The sequence below is a fragment of the Ornithorhynchus anatinus genome, chromosome 1 (assembly GCF_004115215.2).
Source record: "Ornithorhynchus anatinus isolate Pmale09 chromosome 1, mOrnAna1.pri.v4, whole genome shotgun sequence".
Taxonomy (NCBI): Eukaryota; Metazoa; Chordata; class Mammalia; order Monotremata; family Ornithorhynchidae; genus Ornithorhynchus; species Ornithorhynchus anatinus.
In genome coordinates, this window is record NC_041728.1 from 131,665,667 (window position 1) to 131,685,864 (window position 20,198).

Consider the following 20,198-nt stretch of genomic DNA (forward strand, 5'->3'; position numbering starts at 1 on the left):
TGGCACTAAAGAAAATGTGCTATTTTTAAAAAGATGCTTACAGAAGGCTGTAGCACCTTTTGAAAAGAATATGAAAACTTTCCTCTTCAGCACAAACTAAGTACTTTTCATTTTGCAGTTCCCAAGCAACTTTTCATTTTGCATTTCCAACAGTCTTTACAATTTTGTTTATTATTTAAATGAATAGACACCCTTTCTGTGATGAAGATAATGATTTACTTCCCTTTCTATGAAATACCTTCTTTGGGGACAAAAAGAAAACAATGGAAAAATCAGGACTCCAGCTCCATTCACGGCTTTATTTTCCAGGCCATACGACTCTCACATTAGTATCTTCTCTCTAAGCCCTCAGTGATCACAGGGAAAAGCTTCCTGCCGATTATACAAACCCCTGGATAAGAGGTAGAAAAAGGTTAAAAGCCATTTTCCTTGTTTATTCACTAGTCTAGGGGGTCTGTCTTCAATAAACCTCTTTGCTTTTAACCCAGATGCAAAGAAAAAGTGGAAAGTCTCAGAGGAGAAGAAATGATGATGATGATGATATGGTATTTGTTAAGTGCTTACTATGTACCAAACACTGGGGTACATACCAGTTAATCAGGTTGGAAAGAGTCCCTGTCCCACACGGGGCTCACAGTCTTAATCCTCATTTTACGTAACTGAGGCTCAGAGAAGTGAAGTGACTTGCCAAAGGTCACACAGCAGACAAGTGGCGGAGCTGGGATTAGAACCCATGACCTTCTGACTCCCAGGCCTGAGCTCTATCCATTATTCAATAGTATTTATTGAGCACTTACTATGTGCAGAGCACCGTACTAAGCGCTTGGAATGTACAAATCCATTATGCCATACTGCCTCTACAGACCGACTCAGTGAGCACCTTAGTTTAGCCTGTGCTGCAACAGCAATAAAGATAAGCAGAGGAGGCCCTGTGGCTCTGTGGAAAGAACCCAAGCTTGGGAGTCAGAGGTCATGGGTTCCAATCCAGGCTCCGCCGCTTGCCAGCTGTGTGACTTTGGGCAAGTCACTTCACTTCTCTGTGCCTCAGTTACCTCACCTGTAAAATGGGGATTAAAACTGTCAGCCCCACGTGGGACAACCTGATCACCTTGTATCCACCCCCAGCACTTAGAACAGTGCTTTGCACATAGTAAGCGCTTAACAAATACCACCATTATTATTATAGAAAGTTACCTTGGCAGATCTCTGTAGCAACTTCTCTAGATCTTGCTCCTTAATGCTGTCTGCCTGCTTTGCAGACCCCGTATCAGGACTGTTGACCCCTAGAAAATAAAATCAATCTATTAGGTGTCTGCATTTGGTGGTGTTCCACCACTCCTAATCTTCTTCTTAGATTGTGGGATCCCATTGAGCTACAAACTCTGGCTGAATTATCATCCTTATACATTCCCCCTCAGGGCACAATAAGTGCTTAATAATGGCATTTGTTAAGTGCTTACTATGTGTCAAGCACTGTTCTAAGTGTTGGGGCAGATACAAGGTAATCAGCTTGTCTCACGTGGGGCTCACAATCTTAGTCCCAGTCCCATTTTACAGATGAGATCCCAGAGATGTGAAGTGGCTTGCCCAAGGTCACACAACAGACAAGTGGCAGAGCCGGGATTAGAACCCATGTCCTCTGACTCCCAAGCCTGGGCTCGTTCCACTAAGCCATGCTGCTTCTGTAATCAATCATTCACTGGTATTCACTGAGTGCTTACTTGGTTGTCAGGCACTGTTTTATGCAGATGGGAGGCTGTAATGTAATAGAGATACTACTACTACTAATAATAATTGTTATTACGGTATTTGTTAAGTGCTTACTACATGGTAAGCATTGTTCTAAGCGCTAGGGTAAATGCAAGGTAATCAGGTTGGACACGATCTCTGTTCCACAGGGGGCTCACAGTCTTAATCTCCAATTTAAAGATGAGGTAACTGAGGCACAGAGAAGTGAAGTGACTTGCCCGAGGTCACACAGCAGACGTGTGGCGGAACCGGAATTAGAACCCACATCCTCTCACTTCCAGACCCTTGCCCTTTCTACCAAGCAACACCGTTTCCCTTAAGCACTTACTATATGTCAAGCACTCTTCTAAGCAGTGGGGTAGATAATCTGATCCCACATAGGGTTCCCAGTCTATGTAGGAGAGAGAGCAGGTACTGAATTCCCATTTTGCAGATGAAGGAGCTGAGGCCCAGAGAAGTGAAGTGACTTGCCGAAGATCACACAACAGACCAGTGGCAAGTCGGCATTAGAACCCAGACCCTCTGACTCCCAGGCAGCGTGGCTCAGTGGAAAGAGCCTAGGCTTCGGAGTCAGAGGTCAAGGGTTCGACTCCCGGGCTCTGCCACTTGTCAGCTGTGTGACTGTGGGCAAGTCACTTCACTTCTCCGGGCCTCAGTTACCTCATCTGTAAAATGGGGATTAACTGTGAGCCTCACGTGGGACCTGATGGCCCTGTATCTGCCCCAGCGCTTAGAACAGTGCTCTGCACATAGTAAGCGCTTAACAAATACCAACATAATAATGCTCTTGTTGGGAGACAAATTCCCTGCCGTCAAGGAACTCACGGTCTCCCTGGGGGAAATGAGAGACCACAAAGCTCCACTCTTAAAGTCAATGCAGAGATAAGACATCTCCTCTCCTTACCTCTTGGGCTGCGAGCCCTGGATGTCTAATTTGATTCTCTTACATCTCTCTACCCCAGGGAACAAGGAAAGAGCACGGGACTAGGAGTCGAGAGACCTGGGTTCTAGTAAGAATAATAACAATAATTATAATAATAATAAGGATGGTATTTGTTAAGCGCTTAACTATGTGCCAAGCTTTGTTCTAAGTGCTACGGTAGATAAAAGGTAATCAGGTTGTCCCACATAGGGCTCACAGTCTTAATCCCCATTTTACAGATGAGGTAACTGAGGCACAGAGAAGTTAAGTGACTTACCCAAAGTCACACAGCTGATAAGTGGTGGAGCCAGGATTAGAACCCATGCCCTCTGACTCCCAAGCCCGTGCTCGATCCAACAGTTCTGCCCCTTCCAAGCTGTGCGGCCTTGGTCAAGTCACTTTTTACACCCTTCTGAGCATTAACGTGTGTATGTAAAATAAAGTGATTGATTTTGACCATCCTAGTTGTCAATATTTTTATATTAGAGTGCAAGGTCCTTGTGGGCTGAAATGTGTCGCTTCATTATTCTAGATTTCCCAAGTGCCCAGGGTTTTGTTTTGTTGTCTGTCTCCCCCGTTTCAACTGTGAGCCCGCCGTTGGGCAGGAATTGTCTCTGTTGTCGAACTGTACATTCCAAGCACTTACTATTGTGCTCTGCACACAGTAAGTGCTCAATAAATACGATTGAATGAATGAATGAACTCAAGTGAATGCTCAATAAATACTACTATGACTATTTACAACTTCTCGGTGCCTCAGATTCCTCCTTTTTAAAATGGGGATAAAGTGCCTGTTCTCCCCACCTCTTTAGCTGTGCACCCTACGAGGGACAGGGACTGTGCCTGATCTAATTATCTTCATCTTGGTCAAGAGATGAAAGTATCTTGGTGCCCTCAACTTAAGTTGAATCAACTAAACCATCCGAATGTGAAAGAACCTCCCCCCTGCCACCACACACCACCTTCCCTCCCACCCCCAACCCCTCTTCTACACACAAAAAGGTTATTTAACTCTGCCCCAGGCCACAACAGAGAATGGAGATAGGTTCATTTATTGTGCACATCTGCTGAAATAGAACAAAATCAAAATAAACTTAAACTTTTAAAAGTACTTCTATAGCAGCCATAATAAACAAAATGGTGGAAAATAGATTATATTTATTAAGTACAAAAAAACCACCAGCCCTCACTTTCCTGGCTTTTCTCAGTTAGTGTCAGTGAAGTACTTAAATTCCTTTAATGTTTAATTTCCATCTTCAAAAAACTTATAAAATGAACATTCTCCCAAAAAAGTGAAAACCGCACCTCTCTAGTAAAGGCACATTTAGGCGCTGTACCAGGAGTATTAAAAAAAACTCCATGAAAAAATAGCAGACTAGACATTTTCACCATTTTCATCTCTCGTGTTTTTGTTTGTTGACTTTATTGCCTTCTACGAAGCCCTCTTCCCAGTCGACACATTTGAGGTTCGATTTTCCAAATTCCACGCCGTCCATATGTGAGAGCTGGGAGGAGAGTCGTGGTACTTATTATCACGGTTTAGAAATTGCCCAAACTATCTTGTCTGCGTTTGGCCAAAATAAACAAACAAATCCTTCTTGGGCCCGGTCCCTCCTTAGAGAAAGAGCTGAGAGCCAATTTTTCCCATTCGGAGTGTACTATGGAAACCTTGACATGATCTGAACTATACGGGGCTGAGAAGGATCCCACTGTTTGTTTTTCCATCTGGGCTGAAATCATCTACCTACCAGGGTGTCCTTTTTAAAGCCGAATTTCTAATTGTTCTGCAGAAAATCGTTTTCCAAACTATCTGTCACCCTGGCCATAAGTTGAAGAGGAAAATCATCAAATACAGTTAGATTTGTATTTTTTTTTTCTTTTAGACTATGATCCAGGTTTCCAGAACCATCAGATGTTTCCCAGAAAAATCCAGAAATAGCATCTTGTACTGTCACAGGCATCGGCCCACCCAGATTGCCCACCTGCACTGGCAGGCGAATAACGATAATAATGGTAATTGTGGCATTTGTTAGGCGCTTCCTATGTGTCTAGCACTGTACTAAGCGTTGGGGTAGAAAGGAGATAAGCAGGTCCCACATAGGGCTCACAGGCTAAGTAGGAGGGAGCATGCGTATTGAATCCCCCACCTTGCAGATGAGGAGACGGAGGCACAGCGTGGCTCAGTGGAAAGAGCCCGGGCTTGGGAGTCAGAGGTCATGGGTTCTAATCCCGGCTCTGCCACTTCTCAGCCGTGTGACTCTGGGCGAGTCACTTAACTTCTCTGCGCCTCAGTGACCTCATCTGTAAAATAGGGATTCAGACTGTGAGCCCCACGTGGGACAACCTGATCACCTTGTATCCCCCCCAGTGCTTAGAACAGTGCTTTGCACATAGTAAGCGCTTAACATATTACGTAATCATCACAGGGAAGTTAAGTGACTTGACCTAGGTCACCCAGCAGACAAGCTGAGGAACCGGAATTAGAACCCAAGTCTTCTGATTCCTGGGTTCCCCTCTTCACCCCTCTAACTCCAAGGACCACCCCTTCCATCCTTCCTCCCTTCCCCCGGGAACTACTTCTCTGCTATTTTGATAAGGTCTTAAGAAGGGTAGCCTACTAAAGGATGCCAGGGGCAATTCATTCATTCAATCCTCTGGCCTGGAATGTCCTCCCTCCCCAAATCTGAAGGCCAATCACACTCCCCCAATTCAAATCCTAACTGAAGGCACACCTCCTCCAAGAGGCCTTCCCAGACTAAACCCCCCCTTTCCCCTTCTCCCTGTCCCTTCTGTGCAACCCTGACTTGCTCCCTTTGCTCTTCCCCCTCCCTCCTGGCCCCACAGCACTTAGACACATTTGTTCTTCCCCCCTTCCCAGCCCCACAGCACTTATATATCTGTAAGTTATTTATTTGTATTGATATCTGTCTCCCCTCCTCTGGACTGTAAGCTCGTTGCAGGCAGGGACTATGACTGTTTATTGTTGTATTATATGCTCCCCAACGCTTAGTACGGTGCTCTACACACTCTAAGCGCTCAATAAATATGACTGAATGAAGGGGTAATGGAAGACCAACGACCAAAAGTACGTATTTGCGTGAGTGTCTGTGTGGTGGGGTGGGTGGAGATAGTGCTTCACCTGAAGATAACTAACTTCTACAATCTCTATCCAGCTGAAACTTGTCAAATTCAGATCTGGGAGTCAACAGGGGCCAAGGAGGCCTTCGACTTTCCTAGTCAGGAAAGAGATCCGCATTGGCAGAGCCTGAGTACTCTCATCCCCTAATAACTACTGCTGCAGACTGAGCTCCTCCTAACCAGGGGGTACGCCGGGCATCGCTCAAGGCAAAAGAGCAGCCCAGGGGAGAAGGCCCAGTAATTCATTCATTCAATTCATTCAATCGTATTTACTGAGCGCCTACTGTGTGCAGAGCACGGTACTAAGCGCTTGGAAAGTACAATTCGGCAGCAAATAGAGACCATGTCTACCCAACAATGGGCTCACAATCTAGAAGCCGGCAACTAGACAGACAACAAAACAAAACGACAGGCGTCAACAGTAATGATGGCATTTGTTAAGCGCTTACTATGTGCCAAGCGCTGTTCTAAGAGCTGGGGTAGATACAAGGTAATCAGGTTGTCCCACGTGGGGCTCACAGTCTTAATCCCCATTTACAGATGAGCTAATTGAGGCACGGAGAAGGTACGTGACTTGCCCAAACTCACGCAGCCAAGTGGCGGAGCCGGGATTAGAACCCACGACCTCTGACGCCCACGCCCGTGCCCCTTCCACTACGCCATGCGCTTCTCTAATGGTTTTCAAAGATTAAGCCCAAACATGACCTTTCCATGCTCTGGGTTCATAAGGTAATCTTGGCGGGGAACCCTGTCTTGTTCACACCAAGAACACGGCCTAATTAGTTATGCCGTAATTACGGTTTAAAGTGATGCAACCCAAAGGAAAGCTGTCAACTCCACTATCTGGCTATCAAAGATAAGGAGAACACTCCTGGGAAAGGGGGAGAAATGGTCTTGGCTGGCTTCTTTCCATAGGGAGCCCTAGCAAGGCTGCTTAGTTAAAGAACTCATGGTCAGGAAACCTTGTAGCACACCTTTGGCTCCGGCGACACAGCGCTTACGCACATATCAGTAATTTCTTTATTTATATTAGTCTGCCTCCCCCCAGCCCTCTACACTGTAAACTCGCTGTGGGCGGGGAATGTGTTTGTTTATTGTTATATTGTACTCTCCCAAGTGCTTAATACAGTGCTCTGCACTGGGGGAGTGCTCAAAAAATACGATTGAATGAATGAATGGATGGTGAGTCTGGATCAAGTCTCTTAATAATAATAATAATAATGATGGTATTTGTTAAGCGCTTACTATGTGCCGAGCACTGTTCTAAGCGTTGGGGTAGATACAGGGTAATCAGGTTGTCCCACGTGAGGCTCACAGTTAATCCCCATTTTACAGATGAGGTAACTGAGGCACAGAGAAGTAAAGTGACTTGCCCACAGTCACACAGTCTTACATCTGCCTCCAAAGATTAGGAAACACAAACAGCTTCCTGTTTTATGTTTGCACTGAGTGAGCAGGCAGGAGAGTGGGAGGCCACAGTCCATAATAAGGCAAAAAATGAACACACACACACACACACACACACACACACACACACACCCAAACACACACGCCCCTGAGCTTTTGAAAAGAGCTTAAACATTGGAATCTCAGTCTTAAGGCCTCATCAAAATAGCAGAGGAGTAATTCGGGGGGTGGGAGAAAGGGAAGTCCTCTGCTGGGCCTTGGAGGGGGGTGGCGGAAGAGGGGAAGAATGCAGGAGAGCTGAAGCAGCATGGCAGAGTGGATAGAGCCCAGGCCTAGGAGCCAGAAGGTCTAATCCCGGCTCTGCCACTTGTATGCTGTGAGACCTTGGGTGAGGTTTCAGTTCTTTGGGCCTCAGTTACCTCATCTGGAAAATGGGGGTTGAGACTGTGAGCCCGATGTGGGACGGGGACTGTGTCCAACCCGGTTTGCTTGTATCCACGCCAATGCTTAGTACCGTGCCCATCACTTAGTAAGCGCTTAACAAATACCACAATCATTAATTATTATTATTATATTAAGAGACGCAACCACAGAGAACTTCGGGTAGGAAAGGCAGGAGGCCCAGTTGGAGGACCAGGTACGGGGAGTAGTCCGTTTCACCCATCTTCTCTCCAGGGCCCCTGCTGAGGGAAGACCTGGCTCTCTATAATTAAATCTCTCCATGGTCCTTTGGTTACTCCTCGGGACGGGTGGCAGGACGGGTGGGGTGTTGACTGATCGGGCCATCCTTTGGCATGAGCAGATGGTTCCCTAATTAGTAAAAATAAGCAATACCACTGACAAAATTCTCAAGACACTCTTTGCCTCCAATCAATCAATCAATCATATTTATTGAGTGCCTACTGTGTGCAGAGCACTGTACTTAGTACTTGGGAGTGTGCAGTATGAAAGAGTCGGTAGACACTTCCCCTGCCCACAATGAGCTTCACTAAAACCAACACATTTAAGACTGTTGAACCACCAAGCCAAAATGTGTTTTTTGTTGCACAGCTCTAAGTAAAATTGATATTTTGACATGATGATGATGCTGCTGGGATGTTCCATCCTGAAATTGAGTTTCATTATCACTTTTCTCCAGGTATAAATGTCATCATTAAACATTTAAAATCTTCAACCCAGCATTTGCTTTGCTCAAAAACAAATCTTTCAAATCTTCCCTCGAGGTGTCTTTGGGCAATACAAGTCCAGTAAAGTTCTGGGTTAAATCCTAATCACCTTTTAGGGATTTCGTGAAATTTAAATGAGAATTTTCACTTTTAAGATGATGGAAAATGTCCAAACAGCTAATACGGTACCCTGAGATTGAGATGTGGCACCTTCCCTCAAGAAGAAAATCAAGTTTGATCAGGTCATCTTATTAAATACACAATAGACAGATATGTCTGGCGATACTTCATGATTTGCCGACACATCAAAAGTTTGGTGGACAATTAGATTACCGTGACACTGAGGTGGCCAAGGTGTACCTAAATCCATCTGACAAATATCCTAATTAACTTTGACAGGATCCAGGATTACTTTCTTCGAATCTTGAGTGAGTAGACATGGAAATTTACAATTCCCTCCAAAAGGAATAAAATTAAAGATGCAATATCCACTTGCAAATGAAAATATATCACCGCTTCGGATATCACAAAATCAACCAACTGGAAAAAATCTTCCCGTGCTCACTGGAAAGAAGAAACACTAAAAGAACACCTACTACTTACAAGGGGAAGTCTAATTTAAGACAAAATTACTTTCCATGCCTAACTGCATAGGTTCATCAAAGTAATGGCTTCATTGATCAAGCTATCCGTACCATTCAGAGTAGATTTGGATCTGTTTGCCTGCGTGGAATAATGGAGAAAGAAAAGTCTCTTCAATCAATCAACCAATCAGTAGCATTTCGTGAGTGTTTACCGTGTGCAGAGCACTGTCCTGAGCACTTGGGTGAGTACCAATGGACTTGACAGATATGATCCCTGCTCTTGAGGAGCTTATAATATAATAAGGGAGACACCCACTAAAATAAATTATAGCTTGGGAAGGAACAGTTTAAGAATATGCTGAGGGGTAAGGGAGGGGTGACCCCTCTGAGGGTCGCACCTGGAGAGCTTCCAGTACTCTACCAGTCACGACTACAGGAGGAAAAGTCAAGTAGAGGCCTATCCATTCCATTCCTAGCTTGGGCAGGGGCTAGTAAGTGGAAGGCAATCTGCTCCAAGTCAAAACTCACCTGTGCTGGGCAGCAGCTGCAGGGGACAGAGTGAGGGCAGAGACTCGTTTCTTGTATGGAAGGAGGCAACGATAAACCACTTTCATATTTTTACCAAGAAAACTCTATGGATGCGCTACCAGAACGACTGCAGATGGAGTCAGGGTGTTTTGGGAGAGATGCGTCTATGGCGTCGCTATGGGTCGGACATGACTCGACAGCATAAGACAACAACAACAGGGGAGGGGTGATTATCAAAGTGTTTAAAGGCTACAGATCCAAGTGCCCAGGCAGATGGATCTAAGTGTAGAAGGGAAGGTAAATAGGGTGGAGAGATGAGAGCTAGATTAGGGAAGGCTTCCTGGAGGAGATACAATTTTAGAAGGGCTTTGAAGATGGGGAGAGCGGTGGTCTGTCAGATATGGAGAAGGCATTCAAGGCAGGAGGGAGGATGTGAACCAAGGGGTTACTGACGAGCATGGTGAGATTGAGACCCAGTAAGTAGACTGGAGTCAGAGGAGCAAAGTGTGCGGGCTGGGTGGTAGTGGGAAAGGAGTGAGGTTCCACAGGAAAGGGAGAGCTGATTGAGTGCCCTAAATGATGAGGAGTTTCTCTCTGACATGAAGAAGGGTGGACAAACATTAGAGGTTGAGGAGGAGTGGGGAAAAGTGCACAGAATGATTTTTTAGAAAAATGATAAGGTGAGGTATATGGACTGGGGAGGGAGGCGGCAGGAGGGAGGGAGGCCAGACTTACCAATTCTTACTGTGTTCTGGGGGATGTGAAAATTAACACCCCTCTTGCTGTTTGGTCAATCTTCTCCAGGTTGGAATGACTAAAAGAGTGGGGTGGGAGAGGAAGGAGGAAGAAGGAAGGTTCTCTGCTTAAGGCCACAGTTCTCAGGGGGCTCTTTTCAAGCTCCAGTCCCCGAGCAACAACTCTGATTCTGGGACCTAGTTAGCAGCCCCTCCACCACAGCCCCAAGGGGGTTGGCAAAACACGATGCTAACCTTCTCACTGTGCCTCCATCTCTCGGCCGACCCCTCACCCACGTCCTGCCTCTGGGCTGAAACGACTTCTCTCCTCAAATCCGACAATTACTCTTCCTTGTTCAAAGCCTAATTGAAGGTGCAGCTCCTCCAAGAAGCCTTCCCTAAGCCCCCGCTTTCCTCTTCTCCCACTCCCTCCTGCAGTGACCTGACTTGCTCCCTTTTTTCTTCCCCCCTCCCAGCCCATGGCACTGATGTACATATCTGTCATTTATTTATTTTATCTTGATGTCTGCCCCCGCCGCTCCAAAGTATAAACTCATTGTGGGCAGGGAATGTATCTGTTTATTGTTGCACTGTACTCTCCCAAGCGCTTAGTACAGTGCTCTACATATAGTAATCGCTTGATAAATACGATCAAATGAATGAATGAGTGATGCCAGAGCTCTCACCAGAGGTACTGGGATTCTGGGTCTAATACAGACTCTCGGGATTGATCTCAGGACCACTATGGATAATAATAATAATGGCATTTGTTAAGCACTTATTATGTGCAAAGCACTGTTCTAAGCGCTGGGAGGATACAAGGTGATCAGGTTGGCCCACGTGGGGCTCACAGTCTTAATGCCCATTTTACATTTGAGGTAACTGAGGCAGAGATAAGTTATGTGACTAGCCCAAAGTCACACAGCTGACAAGCGGCGGAGCCGGGATTTGAACCCATGAGCTCTGACTCCCCAGCCCGGGCTCTTTCCACTGAGCCATGCTGCTTCGCTATGTTTCTCCATTATGGATCAGTGGATGGCATTATTATTCCAGCAGTGCTTACTGTGGGCAGAGCAAAGTACTATATATGCACTTTGGTAAGTGCAATGGACAAAGTAGACATGATCCCTGCTCTCAAGGAGCTTAGAGTCTAGTCCGGGAGACAGACATGAAAATACTTTATGGATAGAGGAAGCAAGGGAGTCTAAAGGTAATAATAATAATGGTGGTATTTGTTAAGCGCTTACTGTGTGCCAGGCACTGACTCCCAGGCCCGTGCTCTATCCATTACGCTAACTGATCAATTGATCGATGACATCTATTTAGTGCTTTCTATATGCAGAGCAGTAATGCCTGTCTACTTGTTTTGTTGTCTGTCTCCCCCTTCCGACTGTGAGCCCGTTGTTGGGTAGGGATTGTCTCTGTTGCAGAACTGTACTTTCCAAGTGCTTAGTACAGTGCTCTGCACACAGTAAGTGCTCCATAAATACAATTGAATGAATGAATCAACGAAGCGCTATGGAGTTTACAATACACTAGACTTAACAGTCATGATCCCTGCCCATAATGAGCTATGTGCAAAAGTGCTGTGGGGGTGGTATCGTGACAACCATCCATGAAGTCCCACCAAGTCACAGAATTTTAGAAAAAGGGAGATGGAACACTCAGCCAATGATTAATGATTTTAGAGTACATAAGAAAAAACGGTATTATCTCCTCTATGAGGCCCCATACCCATCCTCCCTGAGTGTGTTAATGGAAGGATGTATTTGTGTTGGGGATAAAGGGAAGATTATAAGAATGTGCACGGTGCACATTCGACCTCATTACAAATCATACAAACATCATCAGCACCAGAAGTGACAAAAAATCTAAATCAAATAGCTGTAATATGCATACACAACATCTCTCCTCTGCTAAAAAAAATAAATATCTGGACCTCACTGGACCATCAGTTATTTTTTATGCCCTTGCTGTGTTTAGAACACTGTACTGAGTGCTCAGAAGCATACAATATAATGGATTTGATAGACACATACCTGCCACAATAAGCTTGCAGTCTAGAGTGGGAGGCAGCCATTAAAATACATTTTAGATATATACGTAAGTCCTGTGAGTCTGAGGGTTGGGTGAATATCAAGTGCTTAAAGGGTAAAAATCCCAGCACAAGGGGTACCCAGAAGGGAGAGGGAGTGGGGAAAATGAGGACATAGTTAGTTAGGGAAGGCCTCTCGGACGAGAAGTGAAGCTAAGAAGGCTTGGAAAGTGGCGAGAGGGGTGGTTTGCCATATATGAAGTGGGTGGAAGTCCCAGGCCAGAGGTAGGATGTGGTTCAGGGGTCAGCGGCAAGAAAGAGGAGATTGAGGTACAGAGAGCAGGTTGCTTTTGGAAGAGCAGAAGTGTGTACGCTGTGTTGGAGTAGGAAGCCAGGACGGTAAGATAGGAGGGGGCAAGGTGATTGAGTGCTTTAGGGCCAATTGTAAGGAGTTTCTTTTTGATGCAGAAATGTATGGGCAACCACTGGAGGTGCTTGAGGAGTGGGGAGAGACTGAATAGGTTTAGAGAAAAATGATCCAAGCAGAATAGTGACCTGTGGACTGGAACGGGGGAGAGACAGGAGGCAGGGAGGTTAGTTAAGGAGTCTGATGCAATAATTAAGACGGGATAGGACAAGTGCTTGGATCAGCATCTTAACAGTTTGGATAGAGAAGAAAGGGAGGATTTTAGCAATGTTGTGAAGATAGAACTGAAAGGATGTAGTGACAGACTGACTATGTGGGTTGAGTGAGAGATGAGTCAAGAATAATGCCAAGGTTATGAGCTTGTCAGACAGGGAGGATGGTAATACCGTCAAGGGATGGGAAAGTCAGGGGGAGGACGATGCTTGAGTGGAAAGATGAGGAATTCTGTTTTGGACATGTGATGTTTGAGGTATCTGTAGACATGCAAATAAAAATGTCCTGAAGACAGAAGAAATTACAAGACTGCAGAGAAGGAGAAAAAGCAGAAGCCGAAATACTAAAATTGGTAGCTTCCTCCAAGAAAACAGTGCTAGTGATTAGTGATTCTCTCCCATGTTAGACGGAAGATCCTATCTAGAAGCCACATACTTTGTTTCAAAAATTGTGCTGAAAACGGAGGATCCGAATAGAGTTGTTACCAAAAGCATAAGAAAATCTCATCAGGCTTAATGATTACGACGCCATACTAGCCGCCTATGAGCAAGTAAATGATGCCCTTTGATAAATTTGGACCTCTCTGGGAAAAAAGGTGAGCCTGAACCCCAGTTTGTTTCCATGGTCCCCCCAAGACTGTAAGCTTGTTGTGGGCAAGACACTCATTTACCAACGCTGCTGTACTGTTCTTCCACGTGCTTAATATAGTGCTCTGCTCACAGTAAACAGAACACTATTGATTATATACCTTCTGATTATACCACTGATTATCTTCCTTCTGCCTTGGCCATAGTGATTAGGACTGCATTCCAACTCTGCCTAGCCTCTTTCCCTTTGTAGGCCAACTCTTTTGCAGAGATGAAAATCTGGTTCTTGAAGTATCAAATGAAAGAACGTACCTACCAACTTTGTCATATTGCGCTCTGCCCTGTTGTTAGTACAGGGCTCTGCACACAGTAAGAGCTCAATAAATACAACTGATTCACTGATTTAGAGCTAACCAAAGGAGGACTTAACGAGAATCATTAAGGATATGCCGATAAATTGTTGAATTAGTGGCTGACCTAAATCTAGAGGAAGATCTTATTGCCTGGGTTGACTTGGGAAATTATACTGATGCTGCCAGAGGAGTGAAAGAGAGAGTGAAAGGGGAAGATCCATTACTGCCTAAAATGGGAACATGGAGAAAATGCATGAAAATTTGGAGCCATTGGCTCGGGACCACAGTTATTTCTTCATCTGAGGGTAGCACATTTAACTGGAATGCTGAGCTAAAAGAGGAGCACTACAGGGGACCAGAGTATCAAAAGGGGAAAAGAATTATGGTTCTGCTTTACAAATGCAGGACATAACACCTGAGAAGTAGGAAAAAGTCAAAAGGATTACGGTAAAGAGAAAGAAAATATGGGGATATCATGGAAGGATCTCCAAACCAACAAGAGAAGATGAATGAGAAAGCAACAAGACCTTTTGGAAAGAGCTTGAGCCTGGGAGTCTGAGGACCGGGGTTCTAATTCTGGCTCCGCCACTTTATTATTATTATTTTTACTTCTGGTATTTGTTAAGCACTTACTATGTGCCTGGCACTGAGGTAGATACAAGGTAATCAGGTTGGACACAATTCATGTCCCACATGGGGGCTTACAGTCCCCATTTTGCAGATGAGGAAACTGAGGTGAAGAGAAGTGAAGTGACTGGTTCAAGGTCACACAGCAGACACGTGGCAGAGCTACTTGTCTGCTATGTAACCACGAGAAAGTCACTTTACTTTTCTGTGCCTCATTTTCTTCGTCTGTAATGTGCAGATTAAATCCTACTCTCTCCTAGTTAGATTCTGAGCTCTAGGTGGGACAAGTTTTGTGTACAACTTGATTGTCTTGCATCTATCCTAGTACTCAGAACAGTGCCTGGCACGTAGTAAACGCTTATCAAGTATCATTATCATTAGTATTAGTAGCAGTCATTATATCAATTTACCAAAGTAGCTCTGGGTAAGAATCTGATGTTGTCCCTAGAATTACTCAAATACCTGCAGGAAAAGCCACAGCTCCTTACACTTGGAATGCGTGAGCAGTTTGGCCTAATGGGAAAAGCCTAAAGAGTCAGAAGACCTGGATTGTTTGGTTTTTTAATGGTATTTATTAAGAGTTCACTATGTGCCAGGCACTGTACTAAGCATTGGGATAGTTACAAGCTAATCAGGTTGGACAAAGTCCCTGTCCCACATGGGGTTTACAGCCATAATCCCGATTTTCCAGATAAGGTAACTGAAGCAAAGAGAAGCCAAGTGACTTGCCTAAGGTCACCCAGCAGACAAATGGTGGAGCTGGAATTAGAACCCACATCCTTCTGACTTCCAGGCCCACGCTCTTTCCAGTAGGCCACAGTACTGCTCCATCTCCTCTATTTACCTATTGGGTGATTGTGAGTAAATTGCTTACTTCCTCTGTACCACAGTTTCCTTATCTGTTAAATGGGGATTCAATATCTGTCCTCCCTCCTACTTAGGCTATGAGCCCCCCCATGTGGGACAGGGATTGTGTCTGACCTGATGACCCTGCATCTTCCCCAGCATTTAGAACTGTGCTTGGCACATGATACGTCCTTAACAAACACCACGATTGTGCGGGGAGAATTTCATAATTTAGAAAGTATGAGAAATCAAATAAAGTTGGTTCTCGTCTTCATTTGATTCTCACAAACCAGGAAAAATTAGTCAAGGTATTAGAGTTCAGTGGAACTTGCAGCGAGTACCCTCAAGATGGTGGCATTCAGGATCTTTGGGGAAGCAAGGAAAGAAATTAGCAGTGAATTTTAAGAAAGCTGAATTCAGCAAGCACAGGGCCTTAGGAAGAACCCAACAGGAAGAAAGCCTGGGAGGCAAAGGAGTCCAAAGAGTAATGGACCCTTCTTAAACCAACGGTCCCATGGGCATAGGCGCAGAGTACATCCATACATGGAAAGGGAGAAAGGAAAGGGTAGTCAGATGCCAAGTTGGCTAACCCCAGTGCTGTGCAAAAACCTGGATGGCAAATGGGGAAGTCACAGAAAGTGGAAATCAGGCCAGGCACTAAGAAGAACAAAACACAATTGTTTGGGGACTAAATCCAAAAAGTACAAAGGAAGAAAAAAAAAAAAGAAAAGGGACGTAGCTTTATCAGAGAGACTTTAAAGGTAATAAAAAAAAAAGTCTTAAATGATGACAAGGGGCTGCCCAGGGCAAATACCAGTTCCTCAAAAGATTGATCGATCAGGAGGCTAAAAAAAGATGGCTGAGGCTTCAAAGTTTTCTTTGTCTGCATTTACTTCGTCTTATTTCTGTATGGCATTCACCAAAGGCGTTTTCTGTGCTAGGTGGTATGGTAAGCACAGGGTAATCAGATCAAACCCCATCCCCGACTCACAGGGGGCTCACAATGTACGGGGTAATAATAATAATGATAATGATGATGTTGGCATTTGTTAAGTGCTTACTATGTGCAGAGCACTGTTCTAAGCACTGGGGTAGATACAGGGTAATCAGGTTGACCCACGTGAGGCTCACAGTTAATCCCCATTTTACAGATGAGGTAACTGAGGCACAGAGAAGTTAAGTGACTTGACCACAGTCACACAGCTGATAAGTGGCAGAGCTGGGATTCGAACCCATGTCCTCTGACTCCCAAGCCCAGATTTCCACTGAGCCGCACGGTAGCGGGAATAGGTATCCCATCCACATTTTATATTTGAGGAATCTCAGGGCCAGAGAGGTTAAGCAACTGGTCCAATTTCACATACCAGGCAGAAGTAAACCTAGAACCCAGGTCTCGATACCCAACCCACCTGCTCTCTTCACTTTTCCGCTGCCTCTGCTACTCCTCCAGCCACACAATAGAGGAATGATGGGAGATTTATCACCGAACTGCTGGGAAACATCAGCAGCCAACAGACCAGCCAGGCACAAAGCATTCCCCAGAGGGGTTGTCCTCGTTGAATAAGTCCTTCAAGAAGGACATGACAGTAACGAGAACAACCAAAAACCGTGCCGAATGCCAACCGACAACCAGCTCTACCAAGGACAAATTGCACATGGGCAGTGTGGAAGAGGTTGGCAGTTGTGGGCGGGTCTTTAGAGCCACACGATCCAGGCGGATAAAATCCAGGAACACATTCAAATATGAAGGACGACTAAATTGATAGACCTCCCTCTTTTCTAATTACAGATAAACTTTTGTATAAAATGGGGGAGAATCACCCGTGATGAGAGAAGAAAGGCCCAAGTCAAACAGGAAAGGAAATGTTGAGGAACACCTAAAACCTGGACGCTTCAATCCTCACAGTTTGGCCTAAGGTACTTGAAGAACAGATTAGCCATTATCTTTTTTACTCTATATTCTAATACTTGATTGGGTGAGTGGAAATGAGTCTATTTTTGACCTGTACATGTTATTAGGTTGAAGACAGGGAGGTGCTTGGGAATTTAAAGAGTTCTTGAAGGCTACCAAAATTGTTGACAAAAATAAGGTAACATCCAGAAGGGAAGGGATCATGTCTGCTAATTCTGTTTTATTGTACTTTCCCAAGTGCTTAGTTCAGGGCTCTGCACACAGTAAGTGCTTGATAAATATGACTGATTGATTTTTTAATGGTATTTGTTAAGCACTTACCAGATGTCTGGCACTGTAGTGAGTGCTAGGATACATACAAAATTGGAAACAGTCCATATCCCACATGATGAGGATGATGATCGTGGTATCTGTTAAGTGCTTACTATGTGCCAGGCACTGTACTAAGCGCTGGGGTGGATGTAAGTAAATTGGGTTGGACATAGCCCCTGTCCCACGTGGGGCTCACAATCTCAATCCCCATTTTACAGCTGAGGTAACTGAGGCCCAGAGAAGTGAAGTGCCTTGCTCAAAGTCATACAGCAGACAAGTGGCGGAACCGGGATTAGAAGCCATGACCTTCTCACTTCCAGGCCCGTGCTCTACCCACTCTGTCATGCTGCTTCTCTGTGGGGCTCACAGTTTTATTCTCCATTTTCCAGATAACTGAAGCACAGAAAGTTAACTCACGGCCCCAAGGTTACACAGCAGTCAAGTGGTGGAGCCAGGATTAAAACTCAGGTCCTCTGACTCCGAGGCTCATGCTCTTTTCACTAGGCCACGCTGCTTCCTCATTCTCTTCTGTAGCGGGTCTGGAGATGCTTCCATGCTATCCTCATATTTTCTTTCCCTTTTACCTTAATCTCTCTGCGCTTGATGGATTGGATAAGTACCAAGTGATATGCATAAAGATAACAATTTATACAATATGAATTGGGAAATAACTGACTAGGCACAAGTGGAGCTGAACAGGATTTCAGTGTAAATGCATATACGCAATTTATTATATCTGTAATTTATTTATTTACATTTAAGTCTCCACCGCTAAACTGTAAGCTTGCCATGGGCAGGGAATGTGTCTGTTTATTGCTATGATACAATAATAATAATGTTGGTATTTGTTAAGCTCTTACTATGTGCAGAGCACTGTACTAAGCACTGGGGTAGATACAGGGTAATCACGTTGTCCCACGTGAGGCTCACAGTTAATCTCCATTTTACAGATGAGGTAACTGAGGCACAGAGAAGTTAAGTGACTTGCCCACAGTTACACGGCTGACAGTGGCAGAGCTGGGATTCCAACCCATGACCTCTGACTCTCAAGCCCGGGCGCTTTCCACTGAGCCGTGCTGCTTCTCTATTCTCCCAAGTGCTTGGTACAGTGCTCTGCAAACAGTATATTGATGTCTATTTGTATTGATGCCTCCCTCCCTCCCTTTAGACTGTGAGCTTGTTGTGGGCAGGGACTGTCTCTCTTTATTACCGTATTGTGCTTTCCTATGCGCTTAATACAGTGCTCTGCACACAGTAAGCACTCAATAAATGCGATTGACTGACTGAAATGAGGCTAACCAGGTGAAAAGGAATCCACAGTGCTGTATTATTCAAAAATGTACGTGTTCCTGGAATATATTAAAAGGTGTGTGACATGCACTTAAGTGTATGAGCCAGTCTTCACTTGGTTTTGTGGTACGCAATTTAGGCCTCTTCAACTGAAAAGATAGGTGGAAAAATTAAGAGAATTGCACGTGCACTTGAATTTCGTCCTAGTACCTGGATTTGCACTCTTTATTCACCCCTCCCCCAGCCTCATAGCACTTACATAGATGTCTGTAATTTATTTATATCAATGTCTGTTTCCTCCTTTAGACTGATAGCTCACTGTGGGCAGGGGACATGTCTACCAACTCCGTTATACTGAACTCTCCCAAGTTCTTAGTACAGTGCCTTGCCCACAGTAAGTGTTCAACAAATATGACTAGTTGACTGAAGAAAGGCTCTGGAAAGAGGAACAAAAATAATTAATCTGAGAGAAGCGGCCTGACTTAGAGGAAAGAGCTCGAGGCTGGGAGGCAGAGGACCTGGGTTCTAATCCCAGCCCTGCCAATTGCTTGCTGTGTGCCCTCGGACAAGTCACTTCACTTCTCTGTGCCTCAGTTCTGTTCTCCCTCCTACTTAGACAGTTGGCCCCATGTGGGACAGGAACTGTGTCCAAACTAATTCATTTGTATCCACCCCAGAGCTTAGAACAATGTTTGACATGTAGCAAGCACTGAACAAATTTTTTTTTTAAAAAAAGAAAAGAAGACATGGAAATGGAATCAATGAATAAAGGATAAAAGAATGGGATTTTTTAGATTCGATACAATAATCTGATTCTGATGGGTGACATCTTGGAGTAAAAGAAGATTGTTATAAGGTGGTTCCTGGCTCCTCCTCTGCTTCCCACCCCCTAATTGTGGGGATCCATCCCTCAAGGTTCAGTTCTAAATCCTTTTCTATTCTCCACCTATACCCACTTCCTTGGAGAACTCATTCGTTCCCATGGCTTCCACTACCATCTCTATGCAGATGATACCCAAATTTACATCTCCTCCCTTGATCTCTCTCCCTCTCTCCAGTCTTGCATTTCCTACTGCCTTCAAGGCATCTCTACTTGGATGTCCTCCCGTCACCTGAAGCTTAACATGTCCAAAGCAGAACTCCTTACTTCCCACCCAAACCCTGTTCTCCTCCTGACTTTCCCATCACTGTAGACACCACCACCATCCTTCCTCTAATAATAATAATAATGTTGGTATTTGTTAAGCGCTTACTAGGTGCCGAGCACTGTTCTAAGGGCTGGGGGAGATACAGGGTCATCAGGTTGTCCCACGTGGGGCTCACACACTTTTAATCACAATTTTTCAGATGAGGGAACTGAGGCACAGA

The 20,198-nt window shown here is 44.8% G+C and overlaps 1 protein-coding gene and 1 non-coding gene across 3 annotated transcripts in view; one reads left to right on the top strand and one right to left on the bottom strand.

The window, feature by feature from the left end:
• Positions 1–20,198, bottom strand: part of DIS3L2 (DIS3 like 3'-5' exoribonuclease 2) — a 450,189-nt gene that overhangs the window by 245,804 nt on the left and 184,187 nt on the right. For both annotated transcript variants that reach the window (XM_029065889.2, XM_029065897.2), the window contains exon 7: positions 1,195–1,283. In XM_029065889.2, coding sequence (XP_028921722.1) covers positions 1,195–1,283 — 89 coding nt within the window. The remainder of the gene's footprint in view (positions 1–1,194; positions 1,284–20,198) is intronic.
• Positions 9,347–9,484, top strand: LOC114815681. The gene has a single exon (XR_003763484.1). It is a non-coding gene; the product is annotated as a small nucleolar RNA SNORA7 (small nucleolar RNA).